This window comes from Mugil cephalus, chromosome 4 (assembly GCF_022458985.1).
Source record: "Mugil cephalus isolate CIBA_MC_2020 chromosome 4, CIBA_Mcephalus_1.1, whole genome shotgun sequence".
NCBI classification, from domain to species: Eukaryota; Metazoa; Chordata; class Actinopteri; order Mugiliformes; family Mugilidae; genus Mugil; species Mugil cephalus.
In genome coordinates this window covers 1,966,683-1,982,579 of record NC_061773.1, presented here as the reverse complement: position 1 = coordinate 1,982,579, position 15,897 = coordinate 1,966,683, and the positions used below count along the sequence as shown (strand labels likewise).

Here is a 15,897-nt window from a genome sequence, read left to right as displayed (position 1 = left end):
TTTTTTTACCATTCTTCCAGAAGCACATTTGTGAGGTCAGACACTGACGTTGGATGAGAAAGCCTGGCTCGCAGTCTTTGATCTAATTCATCCCAAACATGTTCTGTCGGGTTGAGGTCAGGACTCCGTGCAGGCCAGTCAAGTTCTTCCACAGCAAACTGCTTTGTGCACTGGTGCATGGTCATGTTGGAACAGGAATGAACTATCCCCAAACTGTTCCCACAAAGTTGGGAGAATTAAAAATCTCTTGGTACGTTGAAGCATTCAGAGTTCCTTTCACTTGAAATAAGGGAGCAAGGCCAAGCCCTGAAAAACAACACCAGATAATCCATAACCCACCCTCCACCAAATTTCACACTTGGCACAGTCAGACAAATACTGTTCTCCTGGCAACCACCAAACCCAGATTTGTCCATCAGATTTCCAGATGGAGAAACGTGATTTGTCAGTCCAGAGAATGTCTCTAGAGTCCAGTGGGAGCATGCTTTACACCACTACATCCGGCGCTTTTCATTGGACTTGGCATGAATGTATGGTTCTGAAGCAGTTGCTCAGCCATGAAAACCCATTCCATGAAGCTCTCTACACACTGTTCTTAAGCTAACCTGAAGGTCACATGAAGTTTGCGGGTCTATAGTGACTGACTGCAGAAAATTGGTGACCTCTGTGCACTATCTGCCTCAGCATCCGCTGACCCTGCTCTGTCATTTTACGTGGCCTGACACTTATAATACCAATGACAGGTGACTGTGGAATATTTAGTAGCTAGGACATTTCACAACTGGACTTGTTGCACACGTGGCATTCTATCTCTGTACCTTGAGTTTGCTGAGCTCCTGAGAGTGTTTCAGGAGACTGCTTCTACAAATGTTTGTAGAAGCAGTTTGCATGCCTATGAGCTTGATTTTATACACTTGTGGCCAAGGAAGTGATTGGAACACATGAACACCTGTGAATACCACTATGGTGTATGTTCATATTCAATCACACTCTCGTAAAAGATCTAAAAAACAGCTGCTGTGTTACAGAGGTGGTGGCACGTCTTTTTATTTACAGATGCCCCAAAGGAAAAAGGCTTCAAGGGAATCAGAATTAGAGCATCCTCCTTTTGTGCCCTCTCAAAGCAGGACTTCCGGCCTTTCCAGAAGTGAAACAACACTACATCATATGTAAAGTGAAAGTAAAATGCACATTTTTAATTTCTTTTTTTTTTAAAGAAAGAAAGAAAGAAAAAGAAATAATAAAATCAGTTCCTGCAGACTTTTCAGGAAGCACGTGCTTTTATTTCTAATGTAAAGAAGATAAAAACATAAAGCAGCCATGGCACTGCGCAGGTTAAAGGCTTCACTCCGTATTTATCCTGAGATCTGATTGGTTGAGGAGGCGGGACTTCCGACTTCGCAGGCTGGACCTAAAGTGACAGACTTCACCTCCTTAAAACTGGAAGAAAACCCGAAGGACGACGCATTACAAGTTATAAAACAGTAAGAAACCAATACAGGAGTGTGGGGCTTTGACTAATGTGTGTATAACCCGAGTTATATTCATGTTTACGTGATATAAACAGCCACACAGCGCGATAATGTTGTATCGCTTGAAAACAGCTCACCGGCAACGAGTAGTTTGGGAAACGCAATGCTGCGTTCGCGGTACGCTCGTAAATTGGTCATTTAAATTTACTGGTAAATGAGTTTGACGCCAACAAATACAAAAATTATTTACTTATTTATTTCTGAATTGATCAACAGACATATGACCAATTAGATCCTGATTTTGTATTCGATTAGATTTACCTCGGGGTTTTATATCAACGAAGAGAAATCCGCACATATTTTTCTTTTCATTTTCATTTTTAAGAGGGACAGACAATATTTTAATTAAAATTAAACGGGACCTTGAATTTATTAATTTACACAGTTCTTGTGTGTAATCCCCCACTCAATCCCAGACAACAACATACATGTATACAGAAACTGAATGAGTAATATGGCAACTGTGAAAGACAAGGTGCTTTCACCTGAGTCATCCTGCTCTTGATTACATAACAGGAGATTTAAAAACAACATATATGTGTGTATATAGGAGTATGTGTGTGTGTGTGTGTGTGTGTGTGTGTAGAACAGTAACCAGTAATTATTACTTGAACAAAATCTAATATCTAAAAAAGGCTGTAATTTTAGATTAACCCATTTTTTTGTCATTTAATATTCACATTTTCCAGTTTGTATTCTTTGTTTGGTTATTTAGAGAAAAACAGGTAAATTAATTAAATTACATGGAAGGTAAGACAACGGTGATATAAAATATAAGCACTTCAAAAACCTAATGTTAATTTAAGAAAATAATCTGTGGGATAATTAGTAGATAAATTTATTTGCAGTTTTACACTATTAAAGTGCTGAGTAAAGATATTGGTCCTTAGATGTTTAGTAGTTAAGGCGTAAAGGGAAGTAAAGGGTTATCAGAAGAGGTAATTCAGCACCTGGGACACCAGACCATTACAAGGCTGACACAGGTGGGAATTCACGTTCAGGCCTGTTGGTAGTGTGATGTCTCTATGCTTGTTTTTTTTTTGGAATGTAGGATTAAACTCTTCTCAGGAAGGGTTTGGCCCAGGGATCAGACCCAGGTCATTCTTGTTGTTGTCATGCAATGGTGCCAATCATGTTGCGGTCAAAATGTTTGCTGCTCTTTAAGGAGGACCTGTGCTTTTACCGCCCCAGCTTTTATGGCTGCACTAACATCAAATTATTTTACAGTTGCTGATCTTGTTCTTGCTCTGCTTGTGATCTGTGAGTCACCACTGACCGCAGACCTTGAAGATCACACTGACGTGCCTGGCTGCCTCTCTCACCTTAGCTTTAAATGATCCTACAGTGCAAAGGTTTAGCCAAGTTGTTTGATAGCGTGAATTGTATAATAGGTTTAATAGTTCCTAAAAGCATAGAGATTGGGTGTCAAACACATTTTAGTTTAAGGGCCACATTCAGCCCCATTTGATGACATGCCGGACCAGTAACGTAACACCATAATATCTGTAAGTAGCAACAACACCAGATTTTTTTCCACTCTGTTTTAGTACAAAGAAGTACAAGTAAATAAAATATTTTTTTACATTTAATGAACTGTCCGTTTACAAAACATGTTTATGTATATATGTAAACACTTATATTTAGTTCTTCATTTCAGTGTTGTATTCTGTGGAAAAAAAAATAGACAAAAAAAGGGGACAAATTAGGAATAGCACTTATTTTTATTGAAAAATTACAGTCTTCTATGTAATTTTTGCACTTCATGCGAATTCATGCAGGGGGCCAGATTAGACCCTCTGGTGAGCCAGTATAGATAGTAGCACATAGTGCATTGTTGTGTATTGTATAGCTGTATTAGCTATATACAGCAGATAAAAAAGTATTGAATCACAATTTTTCATAGTAAACATATTTCTAAAGGTGCTATTGATATGGAATTTTCAACAGGGGTTGGTAACAACCCAAGTAACAGAAAGATAGAAAGAAACCCAAATAAATAATTTCAGAAATGAAGTTATGTGTAATAATGTAAAATAACACAGGGAAAAAGTATTGAACACACGCAGAAAGGGAGGTGGAAAAAGGCATGGAAAGCCAAGACACCAGCTGAAATCTATCAGTGATCAGAAAGCCATCCTGCCCCTTGTCAGTGCAAATGAATATCAGCTGGTTCAGTCCAAACTGATGGCCTATAAAAAGGTGTGTCATTACCAAGATGTCACACAAGGAACATCTCATGAGGGGAAAAGCAAAGAACTCCTCGTGAGATTTCTGACAGAGGAGTGAAAAGAATTATCAGAAGAGTTGTATGAGAGCCAATGATCACTTGTGGAGCTTCAGAAAGACCTGGAATTAGCATTTGTTAGCAATTGTTTCAAAGAAAACCATAAGCAATGCACTCAACGGCCATGGCCTGTATGCACGCTCACCACGCAAGACTCCATTTCTGAAGGAAAAAGTATGTTGAAGCTCGTTTAAAGTTTGCTGCACAGCATTTGGAGAAGCCTGTAAAATACTGGAAGAACATAGTCTGGTCAGATGAGAGCAAAACTGAACTCTTTGGATGCCATAACACACACCATGTTTGGAGGACAAAATGCACTGCACATCACCCCAGAAACACCATACCGACAGTGAAGTTTGGAGGTGGAACATCATGGTGTGGGGCTGTTTTCTGCATATGGTACTGGCAAACTTCATATAACTGAAGGGAGATGAATGGAAACATGTACTGAGACATTCTTGAGAAAAATCTGCTGCCATCTACCAGAATGATGAAGATGAAACGAGAATGGATATTTCAGCAAGACAATGATCCCAAACATAGAGCCAAGGAAACTCTCAACTGGCTTCAGAGAAAGAGAATGAAGCTGCTAGAACGGCCCAACCAACCTGACTTGAATCCAATTGAGAATCTATAGAAAGAACTAAAACTAGAGTTCATAGAAGAGGCCCATGGAACCTTCAAGATTTAAAGACTATTTATGTGGAAGGATAGATAAAAATCACACCTGAGCAATCCATGTGACTAGTTTCTCCATACAGGAGGTGTCTTGTAGCTGTCATTACCAACAAAGGCTTTTGTACAAAGTATTAAATGTCAGTAATCGTGTTCAATACTTTTTCCCTGTGCTATTTTACATTATTACACATAACTTAATTTCTGAACTTTTTTGTTTTGGTTTCTTTTTATTACTTGGGTTGTTACAACACCTGTTGAAAATGTCATGTCAATAGCACCTTTAGAAATATGTTTACTATGAAAAATTGTGATGTGTTCAATACTTATTTTATCCGCTGTACATATACAGACCCTTTCTAAAAAATTAGGATATCATGGAAAAGTGGATTCATTTACATAATTCTGTTCAAAAAGTTAAACTTTAATAGATTATAGATTCAGGGCCCACAATTGAAACAAATTCAAGTATTTGTTTATTTTTACATAATTTGGGCTTCCAGCTCAAAACCCACGAGAACAGGAATTCAAAAAAATTGAATACTATGAAGAAATCACCATTTACTTCTCAGTTTTTGCAGAAAAAAAAAGACAGAAATTGGGATCACATCAAATCAAATGTGGTACTTTCAAAACGCTATGTAAATCTTCAATACTTGGTTGGGAATCCCTTTGCCTTAACCACTGTCTTGATGCGACGTGGCATGGAGACAATCAGCCTGTGGCATTGCCTGGGAGTTATGGAAGCCCAGGTTTCCTTGATGCTTGCTGTCAGCTCTTTGTTATTGGGTCTAGTGCCCTTCATTTTCCTCTTGAACACCTCAGATTCTCAATGGGGTTTAGGTCCGGCGAGTTGGTTGGCCAGTCAAGCACTGTGATGGCATGGTCATCAAACCAGGTTTTGGTGCTTCTGGCGGTATGGGCAAGGGCCAGGTCTTGCTGGAAGATGAAATCTGCATCTCCATACAGATCCTCAGCAGAAGGACTCATGAAGTCCTCTAAAACATTCTGTTGTGGTGGCCTTGTCCTTGGATTTAAGAAAGCAGAGTTTACCAACACCTGCACCGGACATTGCACCCCAAATCATGACTGACTGGATATTTCACACTGGACCTCAAGCAGCTTGGGTTCTGTTCCTCATCCATCTTCCTCCAAACCCTTGGACCTTGATTCCTGTATGAAAGGCACACTTTACTTTCATTGGAAAAGAGGAGATTGGACCACTGGCCAACAGTCCAGTCCTTCTTCTCCTTGGCCCAGTTGAGATGCTTCCTACGATGCTTCAGGTTCAGAAGTGGCTTGACCTGAGGAACCCGACAGTTGTAGCCCATCTCCCAGATGCGTCTGAATGTGGTGGTTTTTGAAACTGTGACTCCTGCCTCATTCCACTCTTTCTGGATCTCTGCCAGATTCTTGAATCTTCTCTGCTTGATAATCTGCTGAAGCCCACGGTCATCTCTTTTGCTGGTGCATCTTCTCCTGGCACATTTTGCCCTTCCACTAGACTTTCCATTGATATACTTGGACACAGCAGTCTGTGAACAGCCAGTCTCCTTTGCTATCAACTTTTGTGGCTTACCCATCCTATGGAGGGTATCAATGATGGTCTTCTGGCTAGATGTCATGTCTGCAGTCTTCCCCATATTGAACCAAACTGAAGCAATTTAATGACACCTGGGGAAACCTGTGCAGGTGCTTTGAGTTTAGTAAATGATTAGTGTGTGACACTCAGTTTAAAACATTCATGCCCTGCAAAATTTGGGATGATTTCTTCACAGTATTCTTTTGAATTCCTGTTTTCGTGGGTTTTATGAGCTGGAAGCCCAAATTATGTAAAAATAAACAAATAAATACTTGAAATCTTTTAGATTGTGGGCCCTGAATCTATAATCTATGAAAGTTTAACTTTTTGAATGGAATCATGGAAATTAAACAACTTTTCCATTATTCTAATTTTTTGGAAAGGGTCTGTATATACTGTATATTTTTATATTTAAAATATGTTTATTTCTGCTCTATGACTAAATATTTCAACATGGAAGTTTATGGGAACTGACTCACTTATAAGTCAACCTCAAATGGAAACTCACTGAACTGTAGTGTATTTCACTTCATCTCTGGTGACATATATACAGCAGCTATGATCATACCTCTAAAGGTTATATACAAAGACTGCAACACAGTGAAAGCACGGTGTTTCAGCAACAAAACACTTGTGGCTTTGCAGGTCTCCTCAGGCGTACCCTTTTATCACACACCTTCTTGGGTGTGGACAAGCCCATGCACCACCCAAAGATGCTTGTGCTGGCCCTGCACACATAACAGGAAATAGACCTCAAAAGAACAACAGCATGTGCAAAAAGAATTAGAGGTGTGCCAGACAGAGCAGGCGCAAAAATCTGCGAACTAGAATACTGAGACACTTAGCTGGATTCAAAAAGCACTGGCAAGCTGTGATACTTCTTAGAGGGGGTATTGCAGTACTAACTACATTTGCTGGAAACCATTTACAATTGTTGTTATTTTGAAACTTTCAAAAGTGGAAATAAAAGTATCTTGCTGTAAGTATCATAGAAATGTGTCACCTTTGTTGACTCACTTCTCTTTTTGCAGTAAGGGAATTTTTCATTAGATTTTCCCAGATGTTTGCCTGCCACTGTGCAAAATGATGCCCTTGTAACACAAAAAGATAAGAGTATCTGTTGACTTAATAAGACTTCTCTCTTCATACTAAATCTTTATATAGTCAAATGCTAAATGCTAAACTGTGCTGGTAAAGTCTTAATTTGATCCATTCAAAATAACTTTAAGCAATTAAATCATGATGTTTTCTCTCTGTTATGCTCCTTGTGTCCTAGATTGTAATGATTTTCAGACATGGACGACATAAACCTTCACTATCGCTTTCTGAACTGGAGGAGGCGAATACGAGAGATCCGTGAGGTGAGAGCGGTGCGTTACCAGGAGCGTCTCAAGAGGATGCTGAGAGACGGAGAGAAACTCAGGTAACATACTGAATCAGTATTCAATCATCGTCTCACTCTTCATGGTGTTTGCTTGAAGCGATGATTATGTTTTAAGTTCATTTTTTTCCCCCTTTTTTTCTTCTCTTTTTAGGTATCATGGGAATTCAGATGAAGTTGGCTGTTTTGTGGCAGCCCGGCCGCTGTCGAAAAGAAACCGCTATTTTGAAGTAAGAGTTGATCAGTCTATTGCTGTTGTTCTAACATAAGAGTGACCATTTTTGGGGATTTTAATTTCACTAGTAAATGTGCTGCCTACACACCACAGTCCCAGACTTCATAATCGTAATGTCTTGGAATGAATACCTCTTAAAATTTGCACAAAACCTGATATATAAGCTAGATAATTTTACAGTTGGTTATGGCTTCCTTGTTCACTTACTGACATTATCAGCAATTCTGCAGCAGGTTTATAGCACATGTCACCTGGACCCAGTTTTGAAAATTCAACACTTTTTGTAATCTGTCACTATCTCCTTTAGACAAATGGACAAGTAAGTAAGTACATAGATGAGGGACTTAAATCATTCTTTATGGGCTGTGCTCATTGTGTGCTGCTGAGAAGTAGGCCATGTCCCCATTTCCACTCTGCACAATCATTTTAACAGATCTGAATATGTGATGTGTTCACAATAGTACAACGAAGGATGCCAGCGGTCATACACATCACTCTGTGCAGTATTGATGAGGTGCGCGGTAGAAATGGCGGAGCCGCCCAAAGCTGGAAATAACCGAAAACACAGCTCAGATAAACAGTGTTAGACAAAATATCGTGCAGTATGTTTAAAACTGACAACAGTGATTCAAGTTCACTGTGTGATTGGTGGAAAAACAGAGCTGTTTCAAAAGGTTATTTCTTATACATGAAATGTGAATGTGTCTGTATTGTGGATGTGGAATGCTACCTTCATGATAAGGCGACACTTGGCAGGTCACCGTCCCTTAATGTTAGTACGTCATAATAAAAAATCCTCACTCCAAGGAATAAAGTCCATATGAACGCAAAGATGATTCAGCTTGGAAAAAGGAATTACTTGGCAAATATTGAAATTGTTGGAGCCAAAGCAGATTTTTCGAGCCGTACGTATATAATAGAATAACACAACAGATTTTTGTTTCCATGCTATGCAAGTAATTGAAACCACACTGTACACAGTGTTTTGAACAATTTGGATGTTCAGTCACTGTTCAGTCAGTTTACCAGGCTAGGGATAGCAAAATATACTGTTACCTCTTCAAAATAAAACAAAAAATATCCATTCAAAACAGCCTCTGTACATGTCAAAAGGGACTTTGTGGAGAAACCAGTAAGATGCAATTCTTACAAAGGGGGTTTTAAACTCCACCCTCCATAGTTGTTCATGCAGAATGGACATGGGTCTTCTGATGGTGCTCTGTGGTGTCTGCCAAAAGAATGTTGTTGGTGGTAGCCTTTGGGTCCCACAGACACTTGATCAGTTTGGGTTCTAGTGAATCTGGAGGCAAGGTCAACACCTTGTGCTATTCTTCATGTTTTTCCGAGTTGTTCTTTAAGTGTTTTTGTGTCAGGCTGCATCCTGCTGGGGATGACTGCTGCCATCAAGGAGTGTCAGTGCTATGGGGTGGGGATGTCTGGTCTGGTCTAGGTGGGTGCTACATGTCTAAGTAACATCCATAGTGAATTCCAGGTCCAAAAGTTTCCCAGCAGAACACTGAATTGTCACAAAATGGTCAATGGTATTAACTTTACTTGTCAGTGGTTTTAATGTTGTGGTTGATTGGTATATACTATAGTATCAAGCCTGGAACTGATGAACAGAAGTTGATTTGTAGGTGTTCGTAATGGTAGTTTAGAATAAGTTGCTGTAAAACTGTTTTAAAATGCTGATGACTCATCCTGCACTCATAGCCATGTACTAATTTTGCATCCATTGAAATGCTTTCTCCATTTTTATGTGCCTTCCTCTCCTTGTGTACCATTTTCTTTTTACCAGAAGCTCTACTATCTTTGGCTCAAGAGTGTGTGTGCCCAGTTTCTGATCCTTTATTTGGAAACTGCTGCAACAAACAGCCAGTAAAACATTGTTAATCCACCTGTTGGACTGACATTGTAAATATTTAGTTAAAAAAAAGAAGGAACATCTCGTTTACAGCCTCTAAACAGGAAGATCCTGTACAGTGAAGTTTTTGCTGTGCTTTCGGTTTGACGGGTCGATGCATGAAGACGTTTAATACGTCCAAGACAATAATATTAGTAAGTTACAGCTCCCTACAGATCGTGTTTATTTCACTGTTACTGTTAATGTACTGTACTGTGCAAACATCCCAGGCCACTGACTGTTCCTGAATAAACCATGTTTGTTCATTCTTACACGCTCTTCATCCTTGTGACTAACTTTGTGGGAGGCGGAGGAAGGAGATCGTTTGTGTAAATGTGAGCAAAGAAATGACTGTTAAGTGAATGACGATTGTAGAAATGATTGTAGATTTTAAGATTCATGTACGTGTTTAACAATGAGAGAGAAAAAAAGGCACACATTCTTACTCTGAGGAAAGGAGTGCTGAGGTCATGGGAAAGACCTTTAAAAGTTTCCTCTTCTCCTTGCCCTGGATTTGCCAGCAGTGCTCCGATTGCATTTTATCCATGTACGGCTCCCTGGGGATGATGTCATATGGTCAGTATTCAGTTATGATAACAGTGGTGCAAGCCAGCCTTTTACTTAAGTCTTCTCACTTTGAGGCATCATGGTCAGGGTGGACAAAGAGATGCTATATACTTTCAAGTCGACTTGGAAATTTGATTTCCAATTTGGAAAAGTGAAAAAAAGAAGCTGTGGTAACTCAAAACAAAATATCATGAAAACCTGGGGTTGAGGCTGGAGGAGCAGCCATTCTTGTAAATGAACCTTCAACCCTCAAGTGGGTCCTTTAGAAAAGTCTTTGTTCATCTTATATGAGTCTGCTTCCATTATGTATGTGACAGATCACAGACCACCACTTTAAATTAAATGTCTTATTAACATCTATTAGATTGATTCCACTATCTGCAGAAAAGGGAACCCTTTGACCTTGAGGATTTGCTGACAGCCGTGACATCATGTTAGTTTAGTCCAATTAGTTGCTTAAGCTGCATAAGCAACTATGCATAAGCTTTCATTTATTTTAATGCTGAAAAGAAAATATTAGCATACTAACACACCACTGACTGTACAGAGACAGAACCTACCCTTTGTGAAGATTACTCAAGAGTGGTATTGAAGTTCAGCGTGGTGGCTTCTACCATCACCATCTTGACAGATGCCTCCACCAAACTCCTGACTAAATAAAACGAAAAGTATGAAGCAGTGGTGCATGCTTTAATAATTTTAGCTATAAAATTATTTAAACAGACAGGTTTAATAAAAATCAATCCCTGTACAGCAGTCCTAATGGACTGGAAACTGCCTCAACCAGCCAAATTTATTTCTTCTTCCACATGTTAATTTATGTTTAACATGGACGGGGGATTGACAACAGTGACTCTTTTTTTTTTTTTAGGTAACCATTGTCGATACAGGAGTGAGGGGAATGATTGCTGTTGGTTTGGTGCCTCAATTCTACAAACTGGACCATCAGCCCGGCTGGCTCCCTCATTCTGTGGCTTTTCATGCTGATGATGGCAAGTATGTGAAGATGGTAGCAGCTATGAAGCATTAATGAACTTTAGATTCAACTTAAGCCTACATCTTGTATAACCTTTACACAACCACACATAACCCCCAAGTAGTCTGTGCCTGTGACTTCCTCATGATTGACAAACCCAAAATAAAAGCACTTGTTTCTCTACGTACAAATTAAGGCCTGACTGAGCACTAATGTATTTGATGTTCAGCTTTCAGAAATACTTTTACCAAGAGGTTTGTTAATTAGTGTGAGAGTCAAATAATTGCAGGAGCTGTGTTTTAGAAACAGGGGAAAGTTCACATTTATATAATTCATAAGATCCTTTGTCCTTGTGTTTCTAAGAATCTACCATAAATTGATGTGAAGTTATTACGCTTAACACTTCCCTTAAACAAGTCATACAGTTTTGAGAACTGAAAGAGTTCACAAACTGTCACTTGTGATGGTCACATCACAAATCACACACTAGCATGTGAACTATGGCATTTTGTTGCGTTTTGCGTCTCCATTATGTCTTTGACAGTAGAGAGATGACATTGATATTAATGATCGTGAGTGATGGGAACTGATATGTAACTATGGTCTCTGGCTGGAACTGAACTGAAGACTTTTTGGGTTCATAGCACAGCACAATAAATCCTTAGGTCACAAGAGTGCTCCAAAATATTTTATTTTTATTTTGAAAAAGATGCACCATTTGACCTTTATTTTCTACATGCATTTCCTGAGTGTCTTTTTCATACTGTAACTACAAACCTTTTAAGAGTACACTCATCAACCACAACATTAAAACCACCTGCCTGATATTGTTTAGTTCTCCCTTTTGCCTCCCCTTAAGGATGTCATGTTGTTCCTGGCACCAAGATTTTGGTAGGAGAGTCTTTTACCGCTTTCACATCGGTTTTCACCCAGGTTGACTCGCCTTTGGTGCGCTTTCACATCGGCAAAAGTCCCAGGTTGGACCTCCCGCTGTGAGAGCAGCATGCCTGTTTTTTCCTCCCTTATACGTCATTGAGTACATTGCAGATAACACTGCAGTTTGTTGATGACCTGAAGAATTGACCGGTCAAACCCCCGCTCTTTCAAAAGGGTGCTAGTATTAGAATAAATCACTGTGTCCTGCACAGAGCCTGATATCTGCTGCCAAATCTCCTCTTTTCCTTGGATGCAGAGTGCTGCCAGGATCGCTAAAAAAATGTGGAAGATCGCTATACAAGCTGTATATAAACACAGTCGCACAGTCGCTGTTCATCCATGCACTTCCATTAACAATTGCGTAACAACACATTTGATTTGTTTGATTGAAAAAAATCACTGCCCTTCAGAGATCAGTCTTCATGGGAGTAGACCAAAACTTGTTTTTGAAGCTGAAGTCTGTCAGGCCGTCGAGTCAGAATGTAACAGGCAGATACATCAGCGTCAGAGCGAAAAACCCAGGTCGACGCAGCATTCCTGTTCACATCTAAGCCGTGTCGAACCAGACTTATAAAATTCCAGGTCAATTGCCATATCATTCGACCCTTTCACATCGTGCAAAAACCCTTTGCTTTTGAGTCCTATGGGTGAGAGGAGGGACCTCTGTAGATGAGGCTTCTTCCAGAGCATCCCACAGATACACGATCAGTTTGGGGTAGAGTCAACACCTTAGGCCGTTTTCATGTTTTTTTAGCTGTTCCCAATTAGTTTTTGTTTGGAAGGCCGTATTGTCTGAGTGTCGTTGCCATGGGGTACCCTGGTAGGCAGCAATGTTTAGGTGAGTGGTATGTGTCTAAATAACCTCAACATGAATACAAGGACCAGATTTCAGCAGAATATTGCATTGCAATAAGATCATTGTTATTCCCTTAACCTCTTATATGTCATCTTCGCCCCTTTCTGTGTGTAGGCTGTACAATGGCAACACAGTAGGACAGCAGTTTGGTCCAAAATGCTGCAGGGGTGACAGAATTGGTTGTGGAATATCCCTCGACTCTGATGACGGACAGTTGACAGTGTTTTTTACCAAAAATGGTATTGAAGTAAGTACCCTGTTAGCACTGTCTTCATTTTAGACAGAACGTCTTCAACCAGGAGAATTTGTCTTGTTTTATTCAGTTTAGATCCCTGCTTCTTTCCCTTAAACCCTACCATATGTGAATGTGTGCTCAGGTCGGCAGTGTAGACATCGCAGCATCCCCTGATGGTCTCTACCCTGCAGTCGGAATGCACTCCTTAGGGGAAGAAGTGTTACTGGACCTGAACGCTGAGTGGGGGATGGAGGATGATGATGGGCAGATGATAGTGGACAGTCATGAAGAGGACTGGGGCCGACTCCATGACGTCAAGGCGACTGGCACAGTAGGTTCTTGAACATTTAAGTTTTATGGGCCCCGATGGAGCACAATGAAGTCTGATAAAGTGAGTCACTTTAGTCAACATCAGCCAAGGCTACTCGTTTCAGTAATCAGAAAAATCTGTCTGTGTGGCATCGGAAAGAAGTGGGCTTATCATACCACTTTAGCCTGATTCTCATCTTGACCTGACACCTACGGAAACTTCCCGAGTCTGCTCCTGGCAGTAATATGAACTGTTGCTAAATACTTAATTGATGTAAACAAATAAGGATGACACAAAGACATATGTTTATGTTCACTGACCTGAATCCTGACCTCTCCCATTGACGCCAGTTCTGGAGTTTTTGGGTCTGACTCAGCCGTTAATACGCACAGAACCATTATCAGAGAGACATGCACGCTGCTCACTAATTCATCCATTATTTCTGCAAACCTGGCTCTGTTCTGAGTGAGTGCAGGGCCACAAACCACACCGTAAACTCCCTGTAACTCAGTAACACATGTGCTGCATCTGTTGGTATGACATGGAAAAAAACAAGGATTTTCTTTCTTTCTTTCTTTTGTGTGAACACATTTTAGTGGAGTCAGAGGGGTTATTAAACCCAATGTTAAAGACTGGTTGCCTTAAATGAGCCTTAAATGTTCTACTTGCCGCAGTGCATTTGCTTTCCACCTGTATATGTAGAGGCAAAAATAAAATGACACTTATTTTGGTGCCATGTCATTTACTATTTGTGTTCAAAGACACAGCAGGTGAGATATAGAGTCAGATACCCTCACCATTACCTGTCGCTCACCAATACCACTGACCAAGACTCGCAACAGCAGCCCACACCAGAGATTTCCTTTAACTAAAACTGACAGATTTTGCAGGAAAAATAAAAAAATGTGACAGTGCTGTGAAAATGGGAAAAAGAACTCCTATCAGAGTGGTGAAAATAATAACCCGATAACCTGAGCAACTGTTTACCACTTGATGTGTATTATAAAAAATGAAAAACACATTCTCTGTAATTGCTGAATAAGGCTCTGACTGCTAACAGGTAAAACAATTGTAGGATTGAAGCATGTGACCTGGCAACATGACGTTGTTGGTGCTGAAGGGAGAATAGTTGAGTTTAGTAAGAAAATTGAAATGTCCCGCAATGTATCTCTTAGGCAAATAAAAGCGTAAGTTGGCAAATTGGAGACATTTTTAGTAATCAGAGGCTTTATTTAGTTTGAACTAATGCAGTAAGACGATTACAGTTGGACAGTATTTTAGAAGGTCTTTCTGGAAGATGTATTTTGGTTGCGTTGTTTTCTTCTGCTACATAAAGTACACAGTTACATCATCCTCATTGCCCTGCACTGTTTAGCACCAAAACGGTACAGTGCAGGAATGGTGATTCAAATCCCACCCCATTTTCCCCAGAAAGGAAGATTTCCATGATGTTGCAACCTTTTTTTTTTCTTTTTCTTGTTATCTATCATTCCTATTAGGGTAATGCCAGCTCTTGCATTGCCTTCTGTCTGTACCAACCTGAGATCAAGAAGACCGTAGCCACGCTCATGTAAAAGCAGACATGTTTTCACTAGTGTAGAGATGCAGTGTAGTCTTAATGAAGCTCTCCTAACAGTTTCAGTCCATCCGGTTACCGCAGAATGAACGCACCATAGGTTCAACGACCTGCTTGGATTTAAGGAATTACAGGTAGTCAGTGTAATGCTTACCCCTGTGTTACTGTTAAATAAATTGGTAAAGTGGTGCATCATCCTTTAATGCAGTTAGTAGAACAGAAGCAACACAAGAAATTGGTTTGGTCTTTTTCACCTAACATGGAACACATTACTTAAATGTTTGCTCAACAGCAGCCACTGTTGACTGTGAGATAATACCATTTTATGTTAAAGTAATAGTAACTCAAGTAAAGAAGGGTCAGAAAGTCAGCTGCTGTCTGAGGAAAGTTAGAACCAGATGTAATTATCCGAGCAAAAGCAGGAGAAAACTACTGGTCATACTAGAATAGATGAGAAGTGTAGTCAGCAGTAGAGTTGTGACGTTCATGAGCGAACCAAATATTTTGAACGGCTCTGAGTATTTTGAATAGGAACTGAGTCACTTGTGCGAGACATTCTGTTTTCTTTATTTGTTTATTTTTTTGCTGTGTATCAGACAACACAGGCAAAGCAAAGTGTTTTGTTTGCCAGAATATTATAGCGGCCTAATGGAAAGCATAGCTCCCTCCCAAGCAACTGAAGTGGGTACAGTTCTTGGTTTACGCAGAAGTCTTAACTGAATTTCCCACACAATAAATGAAGTGTCCATGTAGAAAACATATTTCAGAATAATCAAAGTCCGATTAACCCATGAATAGATTGTGTTTAGAAGATAAGTTTGAATGATTTGGATCCAAATCTTACACTAT

General features: G+C 39.8%; 1 protein-coding gene across 1 annotated transcript in view; it reads left to right on the top strand.

Moving 5' to 3' along the window:
- Positions 1-1,360: 1,360 nt before the first annotated feature.
- LOC125006709 (SPRY domain-containing protein 3-like) overlaps positions 1,361-15,897 on the top strand; it is a 19,556-nt gene continuing 5,019 nt past the window's right edge. The window contains exons 1-6 of the mRNA XM_047582998.1: positions 1,361-1,484; positions 7,350-7,496; positions 7,609-7,684; positions 11,031-11,155; positions 13,042-13,174; positions 13,305-13,493. Coding sequence (XP_047438954.1) covers positions 7,369-7,496; positions 7,609-7,684; positions 11,031-11,155; positions 13,042-13,174; positions 13,305-13,493 — 651 coding nt within the window. The 5' untranslated portion in view covers positions 1,361-1,484; positions 7,350-7,368. The remainder of the gene's footprint in view (positions 1,485-7,349; positions 7,497-7,608; positions 7,685-11,030; positions 11,156-13,041; positions 13,175-13,304; positions 13,494-15,897) is intronic.